The 21,358-nt window shown below is 35.6% G+C and overlaps 1 protein-coding gene across 1 annotated transcript in view; it reads right to left on the minus strand.

The window, feature by feature from the left end:
* Positions 1 to 695: 695 nt before the first annotated feature.
* Positions 696 to 21,358, minus strand: part of LOC127831247 (uncharacterized) — a 23,554-nt gene continuing 2,891 nt past the window's right edge. The window contains exons 4-5 of the mRNA XM_052356229.1: positions 20,792 to 20,908; positions 696 to 840 (exon numbers count right to left, since the gene is read on the minus strand). Coding sequence (XP_052212189.1) covers positions 696 to 840; positions 20,792 to 20,908 — 262 coding nt within the window. The remainder of the gene's footprint in view (positions 841 to 20,791; positions 20,909 to 21,358) is intronic.

The raw sequence follows: 21,358 nt of genomic DNA on the forward strand, positions 1-21,358 counted from the left end.
ATAATAAAATTTCTATAACATATGTGATTGGTCGATTCTATGCGCGCTTATTGCTGGTTGGTCGAATTGCATCATGGGACTGGACTGATTTAATTGCTCATATTTTTACATGCAGTGTGTTTCCCGGTGCACACTTCGTATGATCAATGCAACTTTGTGTGTCCAAGGCAAACACACACCACCGCTCAAATCCTTATGTCAACAGCGTCGACCCCCTTTTGTTGTTAAACATACACCATATCTAAATATTTAATCTCTCACTTTGCGACTGTCATGTATAGTCGCCATTGAAAATTTTTCAATATTTCTTACATAAAGTAAACCCAAATATTTTACCTAATTTCCTATCATTATGTTACATGCACAGCGGATTTCAATATAAATGAGTCGTGCTCTGTGAAGATGGGGTTTTATGCATGTACGCAAAGTATCATCCGAGATTAGCCTGCGCACAGGCTTATCAGGGACAACACTTTCCGCTGTTATGATAATTGTTGTTTAAATAAGTATGTTGTTAACACAGATCCAGTTTAAGCGGAAAGTGGGACAATTAACACAAATGCATTAAACCCCGTTTTCACAGAGCGAGGCTCAAATTTATAAGGTTTCTTTATACAAGATCAATATAAGCATTGTGATATCAAAAATACCCTAAACATATTGGCATAAAACCGAAAACAGAAATATTTGACGCCTTAATTTGATTTGCACGTGCAGGACGCAGGAAACTGGAACAACTCGAACTTGAACGTGTTGGAAACGACGTTCCACACAAACAGCGACTGCATGGAGTCTTCGAGTCTACACGAGCGGCCATTTCCGGAACACGTTCCACCGCCGCTAAAATATAAAAGTTTATAAACCTGATAAAACAGCCATTACTTCACCCGGTGACCTTCCTTTCTGCTTATACTAACATTAATAATAACGGTTAAAATCCTTTTATGCTAATACTACTATTAGAAAAACTTATAATACTACTAATCATGAAACCGGTTAAAATCCTTGGCTGCTAATTCTACTATTAATAAAACCGTTTAAAATCCTGGCTACTAATACTTCCATTAATAAAACCGGTCAAAACCTCTTTCTTGTAATACTACCATCAATAAAATCGGTTCAGACCACTGGCTGCTTATAGTTATATTAATAACATTGGTCGCAGTGGTGTAGTGGATATGGTGTCCGCCTAGCGATCGGGAGGTCACGTGTTTGATCTAAAATGTAGGAGCGTTCTTTAGATTTCCCCCATAGACACCAAGTACTAGTTCTAGTTCCAGGGAACAGACGCGAGAGCGTTTCAAATTAGCCTTAAACTTTATATCCAATCGAGCGAAAATAAATAGGTTTAAAGTTAAAACTAAATAGCAGTATTACAGTTTGTCATTGGACAGTCTGTCTTTTTGTTGGACAACTTGTCTAACAATGATAAATGAAGAATCGCGTAGTATCGATAAGATTTATGTTCTACTGATGACCTTGGGGTTTTACTGTATTTATGTAACAAAGAAACCTAAATCATGTTTAATGATGTTACCACTTGAATTTAAAACACTAGATATGACTTAGAGAACATAACCATCACTATTTAACACAATTTATTATGGTGATGTTCTTTATAATCGACCACCATAAACAACAACTCAACTAATGAAACCACATTTGTCGATATTCAATGTGGAAGCATAATTTATATGTATAATATCCGTATATGCATTTTCTTTTGCAAATTAGGGTCGAGTCTTTTACATTAATTTTTACATTTTTCCAATACAATTTTAACCTTTGCCAAGAACATTCTACATAAATTACCGTTATCAAATATCGGAACGACTGCACAAGATTTAATAAATCTCAAAAAGTGACAACCACTTAATGGATATGGTTTTTGCCTGGAGACCGGAAGGTCTTGGTTTCGATTCTACTCGGAATTGTTTTAAGATCGTTCCAAAGACACCAAAATTGTTATACAAACATTGCGAGACATTGTCTTTTTTGAAAGGTGATGACCTGAGATTCAAATCAGCTAACATGTAGGTTTAAATTAAAATATTGTTTACCAGCAAGCGGAAGAAGTGACGCACTGAAACATGTTGGGTAGAGCGAAGACCCAGCAGGGCTGTGTATAGATGTTTATGATCGCCTGTGGCTTAGTGAAGCAAGTGAAATAACGCGTGCTGGAATATATATAGGAACTGAAACGAGTTTTAAGTTTCATGCAATGTTTGATTCATCGAGTTTAAGCATTATATAAGTAAATGATATTTCTGAAAATAACTTCATAATATAGTATAATTAGACAATTAGTGTAAGATATTTTTAAACACATGCCCGTTTACAGCACAACACATATTATTCCACTAAATGAATATGCAGTATGATTTTATCATACTGTGGTCAGCATATTGCACGATCCCGTGTATTTTATTCCATCAATACAGTAACTAAAACTGCTTTAAAAATGTCACAATGAATAGCATAACTTCGTTATTATACTGCACACGATTGCTGCATTAGACGGTTGTTGACTTATTACTTCAGTTGTGTTAGACGTGGTGCTTTGATTAATAACGCTTTAAAGAAAAAGAAGTCAATGTCAACGCCTTATCAAAGATATACGCCTTCTAATTGCATCCAGTTTACTGTTAAGAATTTCGTCGAAGAAAGTTTTATGTAAAGCATGAGTATCAATACTTAAGTTCGTGAAGTATATCAATTTTCACAGACATCTTATTCTATTTCGAGTTGACGTCCTGTGCCGGCCACATAGATTATGCAGTAATTGATCATAAACTAATTAATAAGGCTATGTTCTTCCTATCGCTGAATAATTTGGGAAAATCGTCAGTAACTGACATAGGTATGTGCGGTAATGTTGAATCCTTCTAACACCAAACAAATCGTGCCAAGTTACACTGAGTAAGTTAAAATCGATTTCTTTAAATTAATGTATACCGTAAACATGCAAAGAACAAAACAATAAAAGAACTTACGCTGGACAACAATAATCACCGTCGGACTCTAATTGGAGCGAGCAAGGGCTTGCAGTATTGATGCTAGAACCTTTAGTGATGGGCCGCTGGGGAACGTAAGGTAATCTGGACGCCAACGAATACTCAGTGATGTTAAAAAACGTCCCCGGCAGCCTCGATGCCAATTCTTCGTGTCTATGGGTGAAAAACAACAACATAATGTCTTTACTGTTATAAAGGTAGGTTGTATATGCAAATTTTTCCAGTGTGTAAGAATATACCTTTACATATCGATGGTCTCAATTTAAAATGTCGAACCTACAAAAACACAAGTTTTCAGGAGACCTATTTTAGTTAAACATTTCTTGCACAAAGTCAAATAAAGATTATTTTAAACATTTTTAAAAGTGTCGCATGATAGACCATGTTCGTATGGAACTAATTTGACGTTAAGTTAATAAATCTGCTGTAAAATGTATCTTCGTCATTTAGACTTGCATTTATGTGATGTTTCGGCAAATTGGACAGCTTATTGTAATAGATTTTGTTTCAATAGAATAAATTTGTCCACTGTTGTCCGTTAGATATAGCAAAGCAATGCATGTTTTTCTGTTTTACACGGTGGAACAGAGGAGACAACCGCAATTCGTTATTTATAGTGTGGCCTCAACTTAGTAACTTGTGGGAACGACTTATAAAGTTGAGGGAACAACATCATAAGTTGTGGCTTCAACTTAATAACTTGTGGAAACAATTTTTAAAATAACTTGTGGAAACAACTACGTACGTTGTCCCCACAACTGTTTAAGTTGAGACCTCAGCTTAGTAACTTGTGGCCACAACTTCATAACTTGCTCCCAAAACTTATTAAATTGTGACCTCAACCTAGTAATTTGTTCATTTAACTTATTAAGTTATTCCTTCAACTAAATAACTTGTGGGAACAACTTATTTATTAAGTTGAGGCCTCAGCTCAGAAACTTGTGGCGACAACTTCATAACTTGTTCCCACAACTTATTAGTTTTTGCCTCAACTAAATAACTTGTGGGACCAACTAACTATGTTGATACCACTAATTTAAGTTTAACCAATAATATCGGGCGTTTCATCTTTACCGTTTTATCACAATTAGTACCCCTTATTTTACTAGGTGCTCGGGTTTGAGCACTATCCCTGTTAGCTATGGATCCCCCGTTCGAGCCCTATCTGAGCACTTGCCATGTAAGTCATGGATTTCAGATTTGAGCCCCTATCTGAGCGATCGCCAAGTTAGCGACTTGGTTCAGGGCTCGAACCCTGTTGTGAAAACTAGGCACATAAGCGACGGATTCCGGTTGGGAATCCAGGTCTGATACCTCCCTTTTTAAACGATGGGTCTTTGGGTTTTAGCCCCAGTCTAAGGACTTTCCCTGTAAGCGACTTGGATTCCAGTCTGAGCATTCGCACCCTACGTAACGGATCCCGGCTTGGATGCCCTGCTTGAGCACTCACCCTGTATGCTATGGGCCCCGGGCTAAAATCCCTGTTTAAGTACTTACCATTTAAGCGAACGGACCCTGATCACAGTCGTAGTCTTATCGCCGGACCCGAAAAATGCGGGATTTATAGCTTACAGTGCTAGTGCTCAGACCGGCGCTAGAACCCGAACACCCATAGCTTGCGAGGCTAGCTCTCATTTCCGGACTCGAAAGCGGGAAATGTTGCTTACGAAGCTCATTTCCGCAGCCGGTCGCTGAGTAGGCGGGTGCTCAGTATGGTATGTTAGCGACGGCTGTTTGGTTCGAGTCCCTGTGTGAACCCGTAGCTTTCGGTGCGAACGCTCAGACTGAGGTTTGCAACCGGGATCCTTCCCTTACTGGGCAAGAGCTAAGACACAGGCTTGAACACGGGATCCATAGCTTTCAGGACTAGTACTCAGACTGGGGCTCGAACCCGGGACCGGTCACTGTTGGTGCAAATTCTCACATCGGAATTCGAGCCGTCGCTTATAGGGTAAATCCTCAAACCGAGGATTGATCTAGAGACCCAAAGCTTTCAGGGCTAGTGCTCGAACTATGATTTGAACCCCGAGGCCGTCGAAAACTCCTAATTAGATTTTCAGACCGTCGAAAACTTAGGCATCTTGCACTCGCCTCGTAAGCGATGGTTCCCGGGATCGAGCCCCGGTCAGAGGAATCGCCCTTTACAAGAAGCGTCCCGGGTTCAAATCCAAAAACCATGGGACTCGAAACCGGGATCCGACGCGTACGTTGCTAGTGCTCAGACCGGGGATGGAACCCTGAACCCAGTCGCAAACAAGGCAAGTGCTCAGACAATTGTGGTCTTAACTTAGTAACTTGCGGCCAGTAGTTATAAAGTTGAAGGAACAACTTACTAAGTTGAAACCTCAACTTAATAAGTTGTAGGAACAAGCTATAAGTTGCGGCCACAAGTTACTAAGTTAATACCTCAACATTTTATATTATTTTGATATCTTTTTGCGTTCATCAATGCTATAAAATGTACATCATTTAATTATTTTATAAGCAAACGTTTACGTTTCGTCAATTTGCCTTAAAATACATGGCTATATTGATACTTTAATATATTAATAAGCTCGCAAAATGCCGACGGAACAATTTTTTTCAGCTTCGTCATTTTGACTTCAAGCAAATATTGCGGTTCGCCATTACATCACGTGACTATATGGAGCTGTTGCGATTGGTTAACTATTTTGTTGTTTTGGGGGTATATGTGCATTGATTTCCCGCTTTGCACAATATCAAAATCGCGACATGCCAAAAATGTAGGTTCGTCATTTTAAATTGGGACCATCGATATGTGTTCATCCGTCTGATTTTGATTGCCTTTCTATCTGATTTGTTAAAAAAAGTATGATGCAGTTTGATTAAACAAAAACACATTAACTTAATATACACAACAGCAGAACAACATAAACGTAAACGTACGAAATTACTCGGCAGTCGAAATGTTGACACAGATAAGCGTTGTTGTCTTTGTTTATAATTTCAATCGGCTCGCTTCTCCACGAAGGTGTTACCTCCGCTTGCGGTAAGGTGTCCAATGACCAAGGGTCACAGCTCGCATCGCATAGCTTGGTTAACACCGTGATGGCCAGAATAAAAGACAACGTTGTCTGCAAAAAACAAAAGATGTATATTGTAGAATTTCTATTCATAAGTGTATTTTTCTTGGCATTGGCTAAGTAAGTATGTGAATAAATAAGATAAGTTGCGAATGAGTAATTCAACATGTGATTAAGAAAGCTCATTGACTAGTCTGTAGGTAAAGATAGAAACAAGAAAGCTAAATCGCGAGTGTACATGTGAATGAATTAGTTTAGTGGTGGGTTGGAAAGGCAACATGTGAATGAGTAAGTTAAGGGGCGAGTGAGGACGCCAACATGTGAATGAGTAAGTTGAGGAGCAAGTGAGTAAGCAAACATGTGAATGAGTAAGTTAAGTGTTGAGTGAGTAGGCCAATATTGTTACGCTCCGTTAGTGCGCTCCTTATCATTGGTGGTTAATGTTTAACTCAAAGTCCGATTCAACTTCAAACAACTTTTATTCAGTTTCCACGAATAACTCAACAAAATGTTATATTTCCAACAACAAAATGACCTGCAACCTTTATTAAGGTTTTACAATACTTTCAATCTTGCGACGGTAAACTGCGCGTCAAAATAGATATTTTTGACAATGGACATTACACTCGTAAACGGGACTTCGTCGAATTTAAGGAACAATGACACTTGCCAACGATTATAACCAAAATAGATTGAATACTTTAAATAATGCTCAAGTTTAATGAAATATGTTAAATGTTCGCTATATTATCTGCTTACAAAGGTATTACTGTTATTATAAGTTACTTAAATTACTCACGAAAAGAAAAAGTACTTTTTAAGAAAAAAATTGGCGTGGATGTTGCCTGCCTTAAGGTTTAGACTAGAATGAATCTTGTGACCAAAATTTGGTCACTTTATATAGCCGCGGCGTTCCACTTGTGACCAGAAATTGGTCACTGTGACCAAAATTTGGTCAATATTGGTCACAGTGTGACCAAAAACGGGTCACAATAACTGCCGTGACCAATTATGGAACGCTCGCACGCTTAACACTTAAAATAATAAAATAGACTTTAAATGACAAAACAATTTAAAACAGACTATATGAACTAAATAATGACCTTACGTCTGCTAAAAATAGTGCAGCTTTCTTACCTAAAGCTTAAATATAGCGCCGGTGTGATTTATGTTTACACCGCTGTGTGTTGCTATGCAAAAATTAACCACAAGTCGACATTCCAAGATGGCGGACAGTGGAAAAATCACATGCCGATTTCTACTGAACATTACAAATAACAATACAAATAATGAAGATATACGTATAACAAGCATGGATTCGCGAAATATGTGCACTCAACTTTAACGGAGAGTTATTTTAAGCTATAAACATTCAGTGTTAAACATAGATAATTGAAGTAAAAGTGTGTTTACGAGCGGACCGTTTTCAAGTCAACTTTACAAGAAAGAACAGTGGCAGGATTCTTGGTCAAAAATGGTAAATTACAAACATGGTTTGATTTATATGTTAGTGGGTCTGTGTTTTATCAGATTCATATGCATATTCTACTTAATATGATTATAGGTGCTACCTAATTTACGGGCAAAAGCTTTTTAAGTTTTTTTGATAACCATGTATTTTTTATAAATATATGGATATATGATTGTGTTCAAAATATGATAATTGTTGCAATAATTAAGTAATGCGTCCAAAAAAATCAATCTTAAAACGAGTTACATGTTCCAAGCTTAAAGATCTAGCATCTTTTTTTTCTAGCCACAGGAATTTATAGCTGGTTCGGTGTCTGTGGTATAGTGGAAGGGGTGTCTGCTAACTGGCTTAGTCACTGGGAGGTCTCTGTATTGATCCTTAAAGTGGAAGCATTCTTTAGATAACCCTAAAGACATACTATGGCGTACCATTTGGGTTGAAAGTCAAGAAGACCTACACGTTAAAAAGAGAAATGTACGTCGAAGTACAATAATTGTACGTCGACATGAATATAAAATACACTTCGAAGAATATATTTGTACGTCAAAGTACAATTTGTACTTTGACATACATGTTTGTACTTCTAAGTACACATTTTCTGAACGGCCAATCAAAACACTAGTCTCTTGAGCCGCTTTTCCTTCAGATTTATTCATAATAAATGTTTAAAATCTCCTTTTTAGTTGAGGACAAAATGAATAAAAATATCAGAATGACAAAAAAACAACACATATAAGTTTCAAGTATTTAATGCATTGAAATAGATTATATACAAATTTGAAGAAGATTCAATTGTTACCTTTTTAAAATTAAAATTATTCAGCATATTGTGTGTATGAAATGATCATGCGGGGCGGAGTATCACGACCGTCCAGCGCATTACTGTGTAGGAAATTCCCAACGGTAACCAGTTACCAAGCATTAATGGGATAAATAATGTATTATAAACTCCCCGTTGGTTGTATTTTGTGATAACCATAACTTGCATAAGTCAGAGGTTAATTCCGCCACGCCAGGTCAATAAATACGCACAATATCTATAAGTTAGCGGTCGATAGTCGCATAATTTGGTATAAATTATAATACTAATAATGTTTAATAAATCGCACAATATCTATGAGAAAGCGGTCGATAGTCGCATAATTCAGTATTAATAATAATAATAATAATAATGTTCAATATCAAAAATCCCTAAAAGCAACAGACGTAAGGTGTCCTCTGATTGGCTAACACTCAAGGGTCGGTGAAAATTGTACGTCGAAGTACATTTCTCGTTCTACTTAGTAGGTCTTGTAGACTTTCGACGTCATGGTACGTCATATAAACACTAAATACTGGTCCTGCCCAGGAAACAGTTTGCTTCATCAAATGTCTCAATTCAATTTGACAGCTTGCTAAAGCAGTTGCATTTAGCATACAGTACACTGATTTAACATAATCAAAATCATGTGATGTGTCAAATCAATTTTGATTGACAAATTTAACAGGATTTTTTTTAATCCAGTAAGTTTTAGACTGTCAAATAACACACACTACGTATTGAAAGCCATACCTGGAGCTTTCGTCTGTATATCACTGACTTCATCAGAAGAATGATTTCTACTGTTGGGAAACGTTAACACCACTAATTGTCTTCTTATTTATTATCAATGTATAATTATGTGTAACAGCATAACAACATACTTCATTTGCAATTAAAATATTTAATAAATACAGGCATCTTGCAGGTTTCTAATTTTCTTTCGCAAACTATTGTTGAATAGTTTAAATTTTGTCTCCACTAAAAAACTAGCCATTTTGTAGCAATTCTAAAATCACAGTCTAAACTGCATACACTTAACTCTATAGTTACAATTTGAATGCAAATATTATAATGCATCATGTTATATCATCCATATTTCTTTATTTAAACATTCAAATAACACATAACACAGAACATATATAAAAAGGTATGTGGTATTGTGTGGAGATACAAAACACTTCACATCATTTATTTGCACATAAAATAATAGTTACAAAATAAGTAAAACTAAAACACTGTCATCAACCTACATTTCAAGAATATTTACGTATATGAAATTACAAAGTGGTGTTATTGTATTACCTTTTACAAAATTAACATTGCTGGTTTTGTACTAGCCATTAAACATTTATCATGGATTATCAAGTAACAACAAATTTATAAATTACACAATAGAACGGAAATCATATTAATTGCATTATGCATTTACTAAACAAGCTATTTGCTACTGTTTAGAATTACACTATCTTACTAAAATGATCACAGGTACTTAGTGCTTTTACATACTTGTGGTAAGTTTTGTATTATTGTTTGACAATTATCGGCAGACACTTGTCGATATACAGACAAAATTTGCATGGGAACTTTCATATTTTTTCAGCATAATTGCCTTCAAATTGTTAATTTAACAACCCTTTGACATTGTTTGCACATCTGATCTTATTATACAATAGCTGATTTTTGTTTATAGATAGACATATATAGACTTTTCAAAGTTCTATTAAAGTTCACACATGTTCCATCCAAGTAAACAAACAGAACCAATAAAGATTACCACTGATAATAACTGTGTGTATAGCTTGGAAATTTGATAGTTCATGAATCCCTCCTTTGTTGATTTCTGTAAACCAAAACTGTCAGTTTTGCTGGATAGAATGGCTTGTATGATGCCCAGCTCTTGCCTTCGCAGAACAGCTTCTAAAAACGGAAAACCAACAAATATCTTAAAATTTGGTCAATAATGGCATTAATGCAGACAATTTATAAATGTCTTGTTTTTTGTTGATTTCGAATCTGGAAGATTTTTTACGTAAGATTGTGGTACGAAAATCCAACGGTATCGGATTTTGTGGTTTTAGGCCTAAACTAATTATAGTGATATGTAACCTTTCGGGATATCGGTAAAGTGCGAGCAGACGAGGTGTAAATACGTTAAAAGTAAAAGCTAAAAGACTAAAAAGTTAGATCGAAATATCTTTTTAATTTTGTGAATAAATGTGTTCCTGGTGGATAACAACGACAACTTACCAGAATATTGCCCATAATCACACGTAAAACTTCTTTCTGAGACATTGTGTACACACCGGTCTTACTGACAATAACGAAGTGACGTCACCATCTATGTATAGAATGCTTTTTGATGCGAATGGAAAATGCGTCACATATTCTGACAAATAAACCGTAGGGTGTCGTTATTGAAATACCGCGAGAATACTGGAAGAACAGAGATGCCAACTATAATGTTTAAAACAAATAATTTTTTAACAAGCGTTTGTGATTTGTCAGGATAATAATAATAACAATAAGATATCGAAAAGATCAAAGCAAATAAATTCGACAGAAATCTGAGATTCGGCAATATATTAAAGACGGGTTATGTTCACTTAAATTGTGTTTGGTAAAGACTGTCACTATATGTAGTGAACCAGTCTTCGGCTTATACCCACTGAAGAAGAGCATTCAGGGGAGATAATTGAGTAATGACTTAATTCTGGAACGGTTGCGAAGAAAAACAAATAATGCGAGAATATTTAGTGCGATTCGCTACACAATTATGATGTCATTGATATAACTTTTCCTGAGGTATGTATTTACATGTGATTTAGCATATGTCAAAGTGTTTTTGATTTGTTCAAGGTCATAAATAGCATCGCGAAAATATATGTCGCGTGGCAAATTTTTTTGAGACGTATCCATATGTGGTATTCTTATGTAATTTTATGTCTAAATTCCCATATGTATGAACGGTCAACGCCCGCTTCGCGGGCTTTTGCCCGTATTATGTTTGTAAAAACACCAGACCAACCGAATGTCACTGTACACACAAGTATTTAAAAGGTAAACAATTTTTGTACTTAAAAACCAGCTCACTACAATATGTGTATAAGTAAACTAATTGGCAAGTCAGTAAGTCAAGATAGGAATAAGAAGGCTAAGTGGCGAGTAGATAAGTTAATATGTGTACAAGTAAGTTAAGTGGCGAGTGTGTAGGTAAATGTGTGAATAAGTCGGTAAGTTGGGAGTGAGTAAGTCAGTTTATGAATGAATAAGTTAAGTGGCCAGTGAGTAAGTCAATATGTGTACAAGTAAGTTAAGTGGTGCGTATGTAGGTAAAAGTGTGAATAAGTAAGGTAAGTGGGGAGTGAGTAGGTCAGTTTATGAATTAATAAATTAAGTGGCGAGTGAGGTAGTCAATATGACAGACAGACAGACAAAATAGTTTTTTAACGTCTCATTTCTTTACATAAAACACATTAAAGTAGTACACAATCATTATATATATGTACACAACCACTCTAAAAGAGTTACGAGAGAAGATGGTTCTAAAAATTCTAAAAGTGTTCAACGATTACATACATCATAGAATCTTTCACATGTATAAGAAATATATATAAAACAGATCCTTAAGGAGATTCGATTTAAAATGACTAATACAGTTGTTAGAAACATAAAGAAGATCCTGATGGTAATTCGGTTTAAAATAATTAGTTTTCTTAAAAGGAAAAAAAATCACACATATACGGTAAGAGGAAATTTCAATGTGTACATTATAAACAGTTTTTTACTTATGAATTACAAATTATATTATTATTTGATACGCAATTGACTATGCGCACACATTTAATGATTGTATGTATATATTACATGTGGTTGGGTCGCTTCATTAAAATGTCATGATAGGCTCTGGAACTGGGTTTAATGATGTGATCATCTGACAGCAAGAAGTTCATTTTCTCTCTTGGGGTTTAATGCGTTGAAATTTGGGTAAGCCAAAAGAGCACTTTCTGTTAAATTGGCTCTTATATTTGCGTATAGCGAACACATCATTAAGGCATACTGCTCACTTTCGACACACGTCTTACAGATAAAACAATATCGTTCACTTTCCGATATATGTACGAGTAAGTTAAGAAGCGAGTGTGTCGGTAAATGTGTTAATTAGTAAAGATAGTGGGGAGTGAGTAAGTCAATTTGTAAATAAATAATTAATATAGAGACTAATTGAGTAAATGAATATATATGTGTTAGTTATGCTCTGTGTGACTGTATGGGCGCGTGAACGCACGAACTTATCATTGATTGCAAGTTTGTGAACGCTGGGCGAGTGAATGATGAACGCACGAACTAATCATTGATTACAAGTGTCTGCACGCTGGGCGAGTGAATGATGAACGCACGAACTTATCATTTATTAATGGTGTGTGCACGCTGGGCGAGTGAATGATGAACGCAGGAACTAATTATTGATTTATGGTGTGTGCATGCTGGGCGAGTGAATGATGAACGCAGGAACTAATCATTGATTAATGGTGTGTGCACGCTGGGCAAGTGCATGATGAACTCAGACACTTCTCATTGATTACAAGTGTGTGCACGCTGGGCGAGTGAATGATGAACGCACGAACTAACCATTGATGACAAGTGTCTGCACGCTGTGCGAGTGAATGATGAACGCACTAACTAATCATTGAACTTTAACCTGTATTTGAAAGATCTGTGTATCGTCACATAATCTGTAAATTGAAACTGGTAGACATTATAACATTATCAGAAATGAAAGAATTTGTACTTTATGTAATCTTAACGATTTAGAAGACGAATATCACTTTTTACTTAGATGTCCATTTTATTTAGAAGAAAGATCAAAATATATATCAAAATACTATTCAATAAGACCAAGTATGCATAAATTTGTGAAACTCTCAAATAGTAATAATAAAGGTACCCTTCGGAATTTAGCAATTTACTGTATAACATGTTTTAAGAAAAAAAAAAAAATGTTATTATTGTTTAATTCTACTTTTATAATGGTTATTTATTAACCGTTTTATATGAAATGAAGATGCTGTGTTTTAATACGTTGACGCTTAATTTTGTTGACATTTTCAGTGTATTATGTAATTTATATATGTATTTTTGCTGTTTACTCTGTTGTTGTTTATATATAGTTGAGCAAGAATACTCAATTCAGTACATTAATACACAACACTCTCACGAGTAATTTATTATTATCTTTATTTACGGTATTTTTCACGCAACTATGAATGTTTATATTGATCACGATGAGCTGTTATATGCTTAAGTGAATAAAATATTTGTTCTGTTCTGTTGTGTTAATACTGTGATGGCCAGAATAAACGCCAACGATTTCTGAAAAACAAACGATGTATATACATTTACTATGCATTATATATTTTAAGTTAAACAAACAGCAGTGTTGACACTATTTGTTTCACTTGTTAAAACATAATTTCGATTCATAAGTGTATTTGTCATGTCATTTGCTAAGTAATTATTTAAATAAATACGCTAAGTTGCGAATGAGTAATTCAACATGTGTATAAGAGAGCTAATGACAGGTCAGTACGTCAAGATATGAACTAGTAGCTAAATCGCGTATATGTAAGTCAACATGTGAATAAGTTTATTAAGTGGCGAGTTTGAAAGGCAATATGTGAATGAGTAAGTCAAGGGGCAAGTAAGGCCGCCAACATGTGAATTAGTAAGTTAAAGGGCGAGTGACTAGGTCAATATGTGTATGAGTAATTTAAGTGGCGAGTGAGTAAGTAAAGTGTTGAGGGAGTAGGTCAAAATGTGAATAAGTAAACTAATTGGAAAGTCAATAAGTTAAGATATGCATGAGTAGGCTAAAAGGAGAGTAAGTAAGTCAGTTTATGAATTAATAAGTTAAGTGGCGAGTGAATAAGTCACTATGTGTACAAGTAAGTTAAGGCGAGTATTGAGGTAGTTGTGTGAATAAGTAGGTGAAATGGTGAGTAAGTAAGTCTATTTGTACATAAGTAATTAATATAGAAATTAATTGAGTAAATAAATAAATGTGTAATTAGTAGTCTGTGTGACTGTATGGGCGAGTGAACGCACAAACTAATCATTGATTACAAGTGTGTGAACGCTTGGCGAGTGAATGATGAACACACAAACTAATCTTTTATTCCAAGTGTGTGAACGCTTGGCGAGTGAATGATGAACGCACGATCTTATCATTGATTACAAGTGTGTGAACGCTTGGCGAGTGAATGATAAGCGCACTAACAAATAATTGATTACAAATGTGTGAACGCTGGGCGAGTAAATGATGAACGCACGATACAAGCATTGATTACAAATGTGAGCACGCTGGGCGAGTAAATAACGAACGCACAAACTAATCATAGATTACACGTGTGTGAACGCTTGGCGAGTGAATGATGAACTCGCGAACTAATCATTGATTACAATTGTGAGCACGCTAGGCGAGTGAATGATCAACGCACGAACTAATAATTGATTACAAGTGAGTGCACGCCGAGCGAGTACATGATGAACGCACAAACTTATCATTGATTACAAGTGTGTGCACGCTGGGCGAGTGAATAATGAACGCACGAACTAATCATTGATTACAAGTGTTTGCATGCTAGGCGAGTGAATGGTGAACGCACGAACTAATCATTGATTACAAATGTGTGAACGCTGGGCAAGTGAATGAAAAACGCACAAACTAAGAATTGATTACCAATGTGTGAATGCTGGGCGAATGAATAATAAACGCACGAACTAATCATTGATTACAAGTGTGTGCACTCTGTGCGAGCTTATGTTGAACGCACGAACTTATCATTGATTACAAGTGTGTGTACGCCGGGCGAATGAATAATAAACGCACAAACTAATCATTGATTATAAATGTGTGCATGCTGGGCAAGTAAATGATGAACGCACGAACTAATCATTGATTACAAGGGTGTGGGCGCTGGGCGAGTGAATAATGAACGCACTAACTAATCATAGATTACAAGTGAGTGAATGCTTGGCGAGTGAATAATGAACGCACTAACTAATCATTGATTACAAGTGTGTGCACGATGGGCGAGTGAATGATGAACGCAAAAACTAATCATTGATTACAAGTGTGCAAACGCAGTGGTAGGGAAATAATTGAATAAGGGTAGGAAGCTGAATGAACCTATCAAAGAGAGTAAAAAATATACATAAATTTCTACTTACATGCATGTTATATTGGATCTTGAAATTCTTCATAAGAATATAAATATCCACTGTTAAACAGAAAACACTCCTTCACTTTTGATGTGGCAATATTCTAGGTAAATGTTCCCATTATCCCCAAAATACGAATGTTTTGCATGATAAAACAACGACTAAGTCATTAACAAAAATTCAGTGTCTTTCCCAAATTACATCTTCAGTTAAAACAATTTTGCGATGAACATCTTGTTTCACCATCCGCATGAATTATTTATATTTCACTTAACTGTACACGCCTTTGATGTTCAATACCTTCCAGCTACCGGTATGACGCGATTAAAATCATATAACAGCAAAAAGACATTATTGTATAAACCAAAATAGAAAAATAAGATTTCAATAAAAAAATCATCATGGGTAAACCTCGATATTTTTATTGAAAAAAATAATCATCATCATCATCCTCATGATCAACCTCATGATCATCCTCATCATCCTCATCATCATCATCATCATCATCATCATCATCATCATCATCATCATCATCATCATCATCATCATCATCATCATCATCATCATCATCATCATCATCATCATCATCATCCTCATCATCCTCATCATCCTCATCATCCTCATCATCATCATCATCATCATCATCATCATCGTCGTCGTCGTCGTCATCATCATCATCATCATCATCATCATCATCATCATCATCATCATCATCATCATCATCATCATCATCATCATCATCATCATCATCATCACCATCACCATCACATCATCATCATCATCATCATCATCATCATCATCATCACCATCATCATCATCATCAATCATCATCAATCATCATCAAAATCAACATCAACATCATCATATAACCCAGCAGCATCAGCAACAGCAACAGCATAATCAGCATAATTATAATAGTGATAATAATAAGAATATAATACTAACGATGATAATAATAATCATCATCATCGTCATTGTCATCATCAGCGTCATCATCATCATCATCATCATCATCATCATCATCATCATCATCATCATCATCATCATCATCATCATCATCATCATCACCATCACCATCATCATCATCATCATCATCGTCATCATCATCATCATCACCATCATCATCATCAGCAGCATCAGCATCATCATCATTATCAGCAGCAGCAGCATCATCATCATCATCATCATCATTATCAGCAGCAGCATCAGCATCATCATCATCATCATCATAATTATCGTCATCATCATCATCATCATCGTTATACTATTTTTTAATGTGATATCGGGAATTCAATGTTTTAAGTAAGAGTACGATTTGTAAAATACACCGGACAATTTCCTTCAGAAAGTATGTCGGCAGTTTAATTTTTTAAACATCCATTTAGTTTTTGTTAGCATTATTTATTGTTTTTCCATTAAGATATTGAGTAGGCCTGAAATACTAGGAAGAAAAATATAAGCTTTTTTATCAATATTGGTCAGTTAAGTCGTTCATATGATACTGTCTGCAATACATAAAAGACAAATGTATATATAATTCACTTATGGCATAAATGAATAACAAAGATCAAGTTTTCAATTTACATAGAAATCTTCTTTAGTTAAACCATTTCTAGTTGGTTGATCTGTAATCAGCCGTTTACTGCTTATTTGGTAAATGCATGTACGTATCAATTTAAATGTTGCTTTTAAAAGCCTTTTCGATACACATTAGGATGGAGTATCAGTTAACCGCCTTGTACAATATCAATGCTTTCAATCTAAAACTGTTGAAGGTCGGCAAGTAGAATTTACCAGTGAATGTTTGAAACTATTAAATCGTTAGGCAGATATTTTCCAAGTCGATTGTATCACCAACGTTCAGCTTGTAATATACTTCAAATATCCTGCTCCATAAACAAAGTAAGGTGGGATATGTAAAAAAACAAAACATTTTGGTCCAAACCATTTATTTTTCTTATTTAAAAATGTAAACAATATATATCAAAATATTATTTTCTTTACAAAGAAGAACCAAGTATAGTTTATTGTCCCACTGAGCAGAGTCAAATGAAGGTTGTAGACGATACAGCTTTGCTCAAGAAAGGTTACACATGTATGAATGGTGCATAGCTAAAACACAATTTGGAAGGGGTTGAAATTATTTGTTTGATTTCGGGGTATTATCAACAACTATTTTTCCTCGGGTGGTAAATAATATTTCCACAGTCGCTTTTATAAAAAAATTTTTAATTGATCCATTTGTCAATTTTCTTAACATTTTTTTAAAGCAATCATCTTACATATGTTGACAAATATCTAAGCACGAAACACGCTTAAAGTTTCCCCTATTGTTTTATTTGTATGTATAGCAATTTATTTATTATCACTAGTTCTAACATTATTTAACTTGGTATTTAAATTAAACAGATTATGCACTAAAACTTAAAATGTTGAGTGTAAACATTTCGAAGAAAGTGTGTACAGTTCATAAGAAAATTTGAACATACATTGTGAATAAAACGTTGAAAATCTTAATAACTTTTTATCCCATGGGCTTCGTTAATTTTTCTCGCTCACATTCTTTTTACGAATAAATGTTGGGGACTAATTCTACTTCAACATCCACACTTTACAACAAAGACTGAAACTTTCCGTATATCAATAAGAAGATTAGTAGAAGTAATATCTTTTCTGGTAATGTCTTCAACTAAATTGTAGTTTACCTCTAATTCTCGACTTCATCTTGCTGCAATTTGGTACATTTATGAAGATTACAATTCGCTTAGCGGACAATTTGTCTACCAAGTATATATCGCCAAATTATTAAAATGCACACAAATATATATTTGAATAAAAATTACATAGGGTGTTATAAAACATTAAGTGCACACAATGGCAAATTAAAAGTAGAGCTGCTCCTTTTAAATTGCCGTGGTTTTATTGAATAAACTAAGGATACTGGCGTTGGTTGAGCAGCTTGCATTTTTATTTAAAAGACATACTTTAGCCCTGCTCTGTAAACAGAGGGTTTAACGCATGTGCGTAAAATGTCGTCCTTGATGAGCCTGTGCGTAAAATGTCGTCCCTGATTAGCCTGTGCGTAAAATGTCGTCCCTGATTAGCCTGTGCGTGAAATGTCGTCCTTGAAGAGCATGTGCGTAAAATGTCGTCCCTAATTAGCCTGTGCGTAAAATGTCGTCCTTGATTAGCCTGTGCGTAAAATGTCGTCCCTGATTAGCCTGTGCGTAAAATGTCGTCCTTGATGAGCCTGTGCGTAAAATGTCGTCCTTGATGAGCCTGTGCGTAAAATGTCGTCCCTGATTAGCCTGTGCTTAAAATGTCGTCCCTGATTAGCCTGTGCGTTAAATGTCGTCCTTGATGAGCCTGTGCGTTAGATGTCGTCCTTGATGAGCCTGTGCGTAAAATGTCTTCCTTGATGTGCCTGTGCGTAAAATGTCGTCCTTAATTAGCCTGTGCGTAAAATGTCGTCCCTGATAAGCCTGTGCGTAAAATGTCGTCCCTGATTAGCCTGTGCGTAAAATGTCGTCCCTGATAAGCCTGTGCGTAAAATGTCGTCCCTGATTAGCCTGTGTGTAAAATGTTGTCCCTGATTAGCCTGTGCGTAAAATGTCGTCCCTGAATAGCATGTGCGTAAATTTCGTCCCTGATTAGCTTGTGCGTAAAATGTCGTCCCTGATTAGCATGTGCGTAAAATGTCGCCCTGATTAGCTTGTGCGTAAAATGTCTTCCCTGATTAGCCTGTGCAGTCCGCCAATTTCCGCTTTTATGATGTTTCTCGTTTACAGAGACTCTATTCTTAGCAAAAATCCAGTTAGGCGGAAAGTGTCCTCCATGATAAGCCTGTGCGGTCTGCAGAAGCTAATCTGGGACGAGAATTTAAGCACATGCATTAGATTCCTTTTTCATTGAGCGCGGCTCAGATGTAAAATTCAGGAGATGTGTGCTCTTGTTTATGTTTGTTTAATAATTAAATGATCATATAACTGTGTTTTTGCAGACAGATAAAGACTAGAAATTAAGTAGTTTTTTCTAATCGAAACGTTTAAAGGAAATCAGTGCCTTTAATTGTGTGACATATAATTGAAAGGCTGAGAATAAAAGGCTAGCCTTATTTTTTGCTGCAGTTAAATCTGATTCATTTCAACCGAAAAGTATCATCTCATACTTGATCGAGTAATATGACGTAGATCTAAACATTGATCGATGCACAATCTAAGACTAACAATCATCACATATAGAATAAATAAGGTTACTTTGTTTAAAGCCGATATCAGTGTAAATCAATAACAAATATCCACATGCTTTCCTTATGTAACTGGTTTAAACCACAGTTTACGCCTTAATTGGATTTGCACGCGCAGTAAGCCGGAAACTCAAACATCTCAAACCGGAGAAAGCCGGAGGGTTCGTGCCATGTGAACAATGATTGCTTGGAGCCTTCGAGTCTGCACGAGCGGCCGTTTTGGGAACACGTTCCACCGCCGCTGAAATATAACCAGTCCATTAGGCTGCTACTACCACTGTTAATAAAATCGGGTTTAACTTCAACGCTCTTTTTAATTTGTATTGACCTTTCTAAGGCGGTAGCCCTAGCTGTTGTAAATATTGCGTGTGCCGTGCAATTTTCCGCTCTGTCTTTGTGTTGGGGAATTTGTCACAATGATATGAAATGAAGAACCTCGTAATAATGAGTAGATGTATCTTCTGCTGACGCACTAAGAGTGTTATTGTCTATGTTTACAAATCTCCCTTTAAGGATATGGAATGATTTCACCACTTGAATGTAAAACACATAATATGACTAAGATAATATCATAATGATAATTGAAGCAAACTTTATCCTGGCTGTCATTATTTAAATGGCCAGCATCAACAACAACTTAACTAGTGCAACTACCTGTCTCAATATCTAATGTGAAAACATAACTTTAACATTAAGTTTCCGTTAAGCAAATACATTTGTTTTATTTTTGCATTATCAAGTCCTGTGATTATACTTGACATATTTCCAAAACGATGTTAACCTTTGCTCAGAGATTCTACACACATAACCTTTGCTCAGAGATTCTACACACAATTCTGATTATCAAATAACGGCTCTGGTTTCGATTTCACTCGGAAGTGTTTTCAGGACAGCACAGGCGCCTAAGTTTCTTCACTCAAAACGTGTGCGAGCTTGTCTTTTTTAAAACACAAAACTGCTAATGCAAATCAGCTAACATAAAAAAAACGTATTTACCAGCAGGCAGCGTAAGTGACGCACTGAAAACTGTTTCGGAGAGCGAAGACGTTAAAGAGCTGATTATTGACGTTGTTGATCGCAGTTGGCGAAGTGAAGCACGTGAAATAACGCGTCCTGAAATAAATTTAGGAACTGAAGCGAGTTTTGTTTAATATTATTTTCCATACTGCGAGTTTCTGATTTATGTTTTTATTACTTTGCTGGGATGAGTTACATAATATTAAAACATATACAACAACTATCATATCGTTTTGACAGCATGCTATTAAGTCTACAAAAAGGATATTCGTTTTGTAGTATCACAAGAGGGTCAAGATATAGAATATGATAAAAGGACACATATCTGCTGAACGTCTATGCATGCCGCTGATACATGAGCAAGTATACACATAGCGGATTTCCGCCCGAACTTTATAAATAATTTCCAGTAATAGTAGTTTATCATCACTTTCTGTGCTTTCTTAAACAACGAAATAAAACATCTGAATGAAACAAAATCTGATATAAAAAAGTCACACATACTCATCAGAACTACGTTATAAGCGCGTGTTTGCTGTATGCAAC

The sequence above is a fragment of the Dreissena polymorpha genome, chromosome 5 (assembly GCF_020536995.1).
Source record: "Dreissena polymorpha isolate Duluth1 chromosome 5, UMN_Dpol_1.0, whole genome shotgun sequence".
NCBI classification, from domain to species: domain Eukaryota; kingdom Metazoa; phylum Mollusca; class Bivalvia; order Myida; family Dreissenidae; genus Dreissena; species Dreissena polymorpha.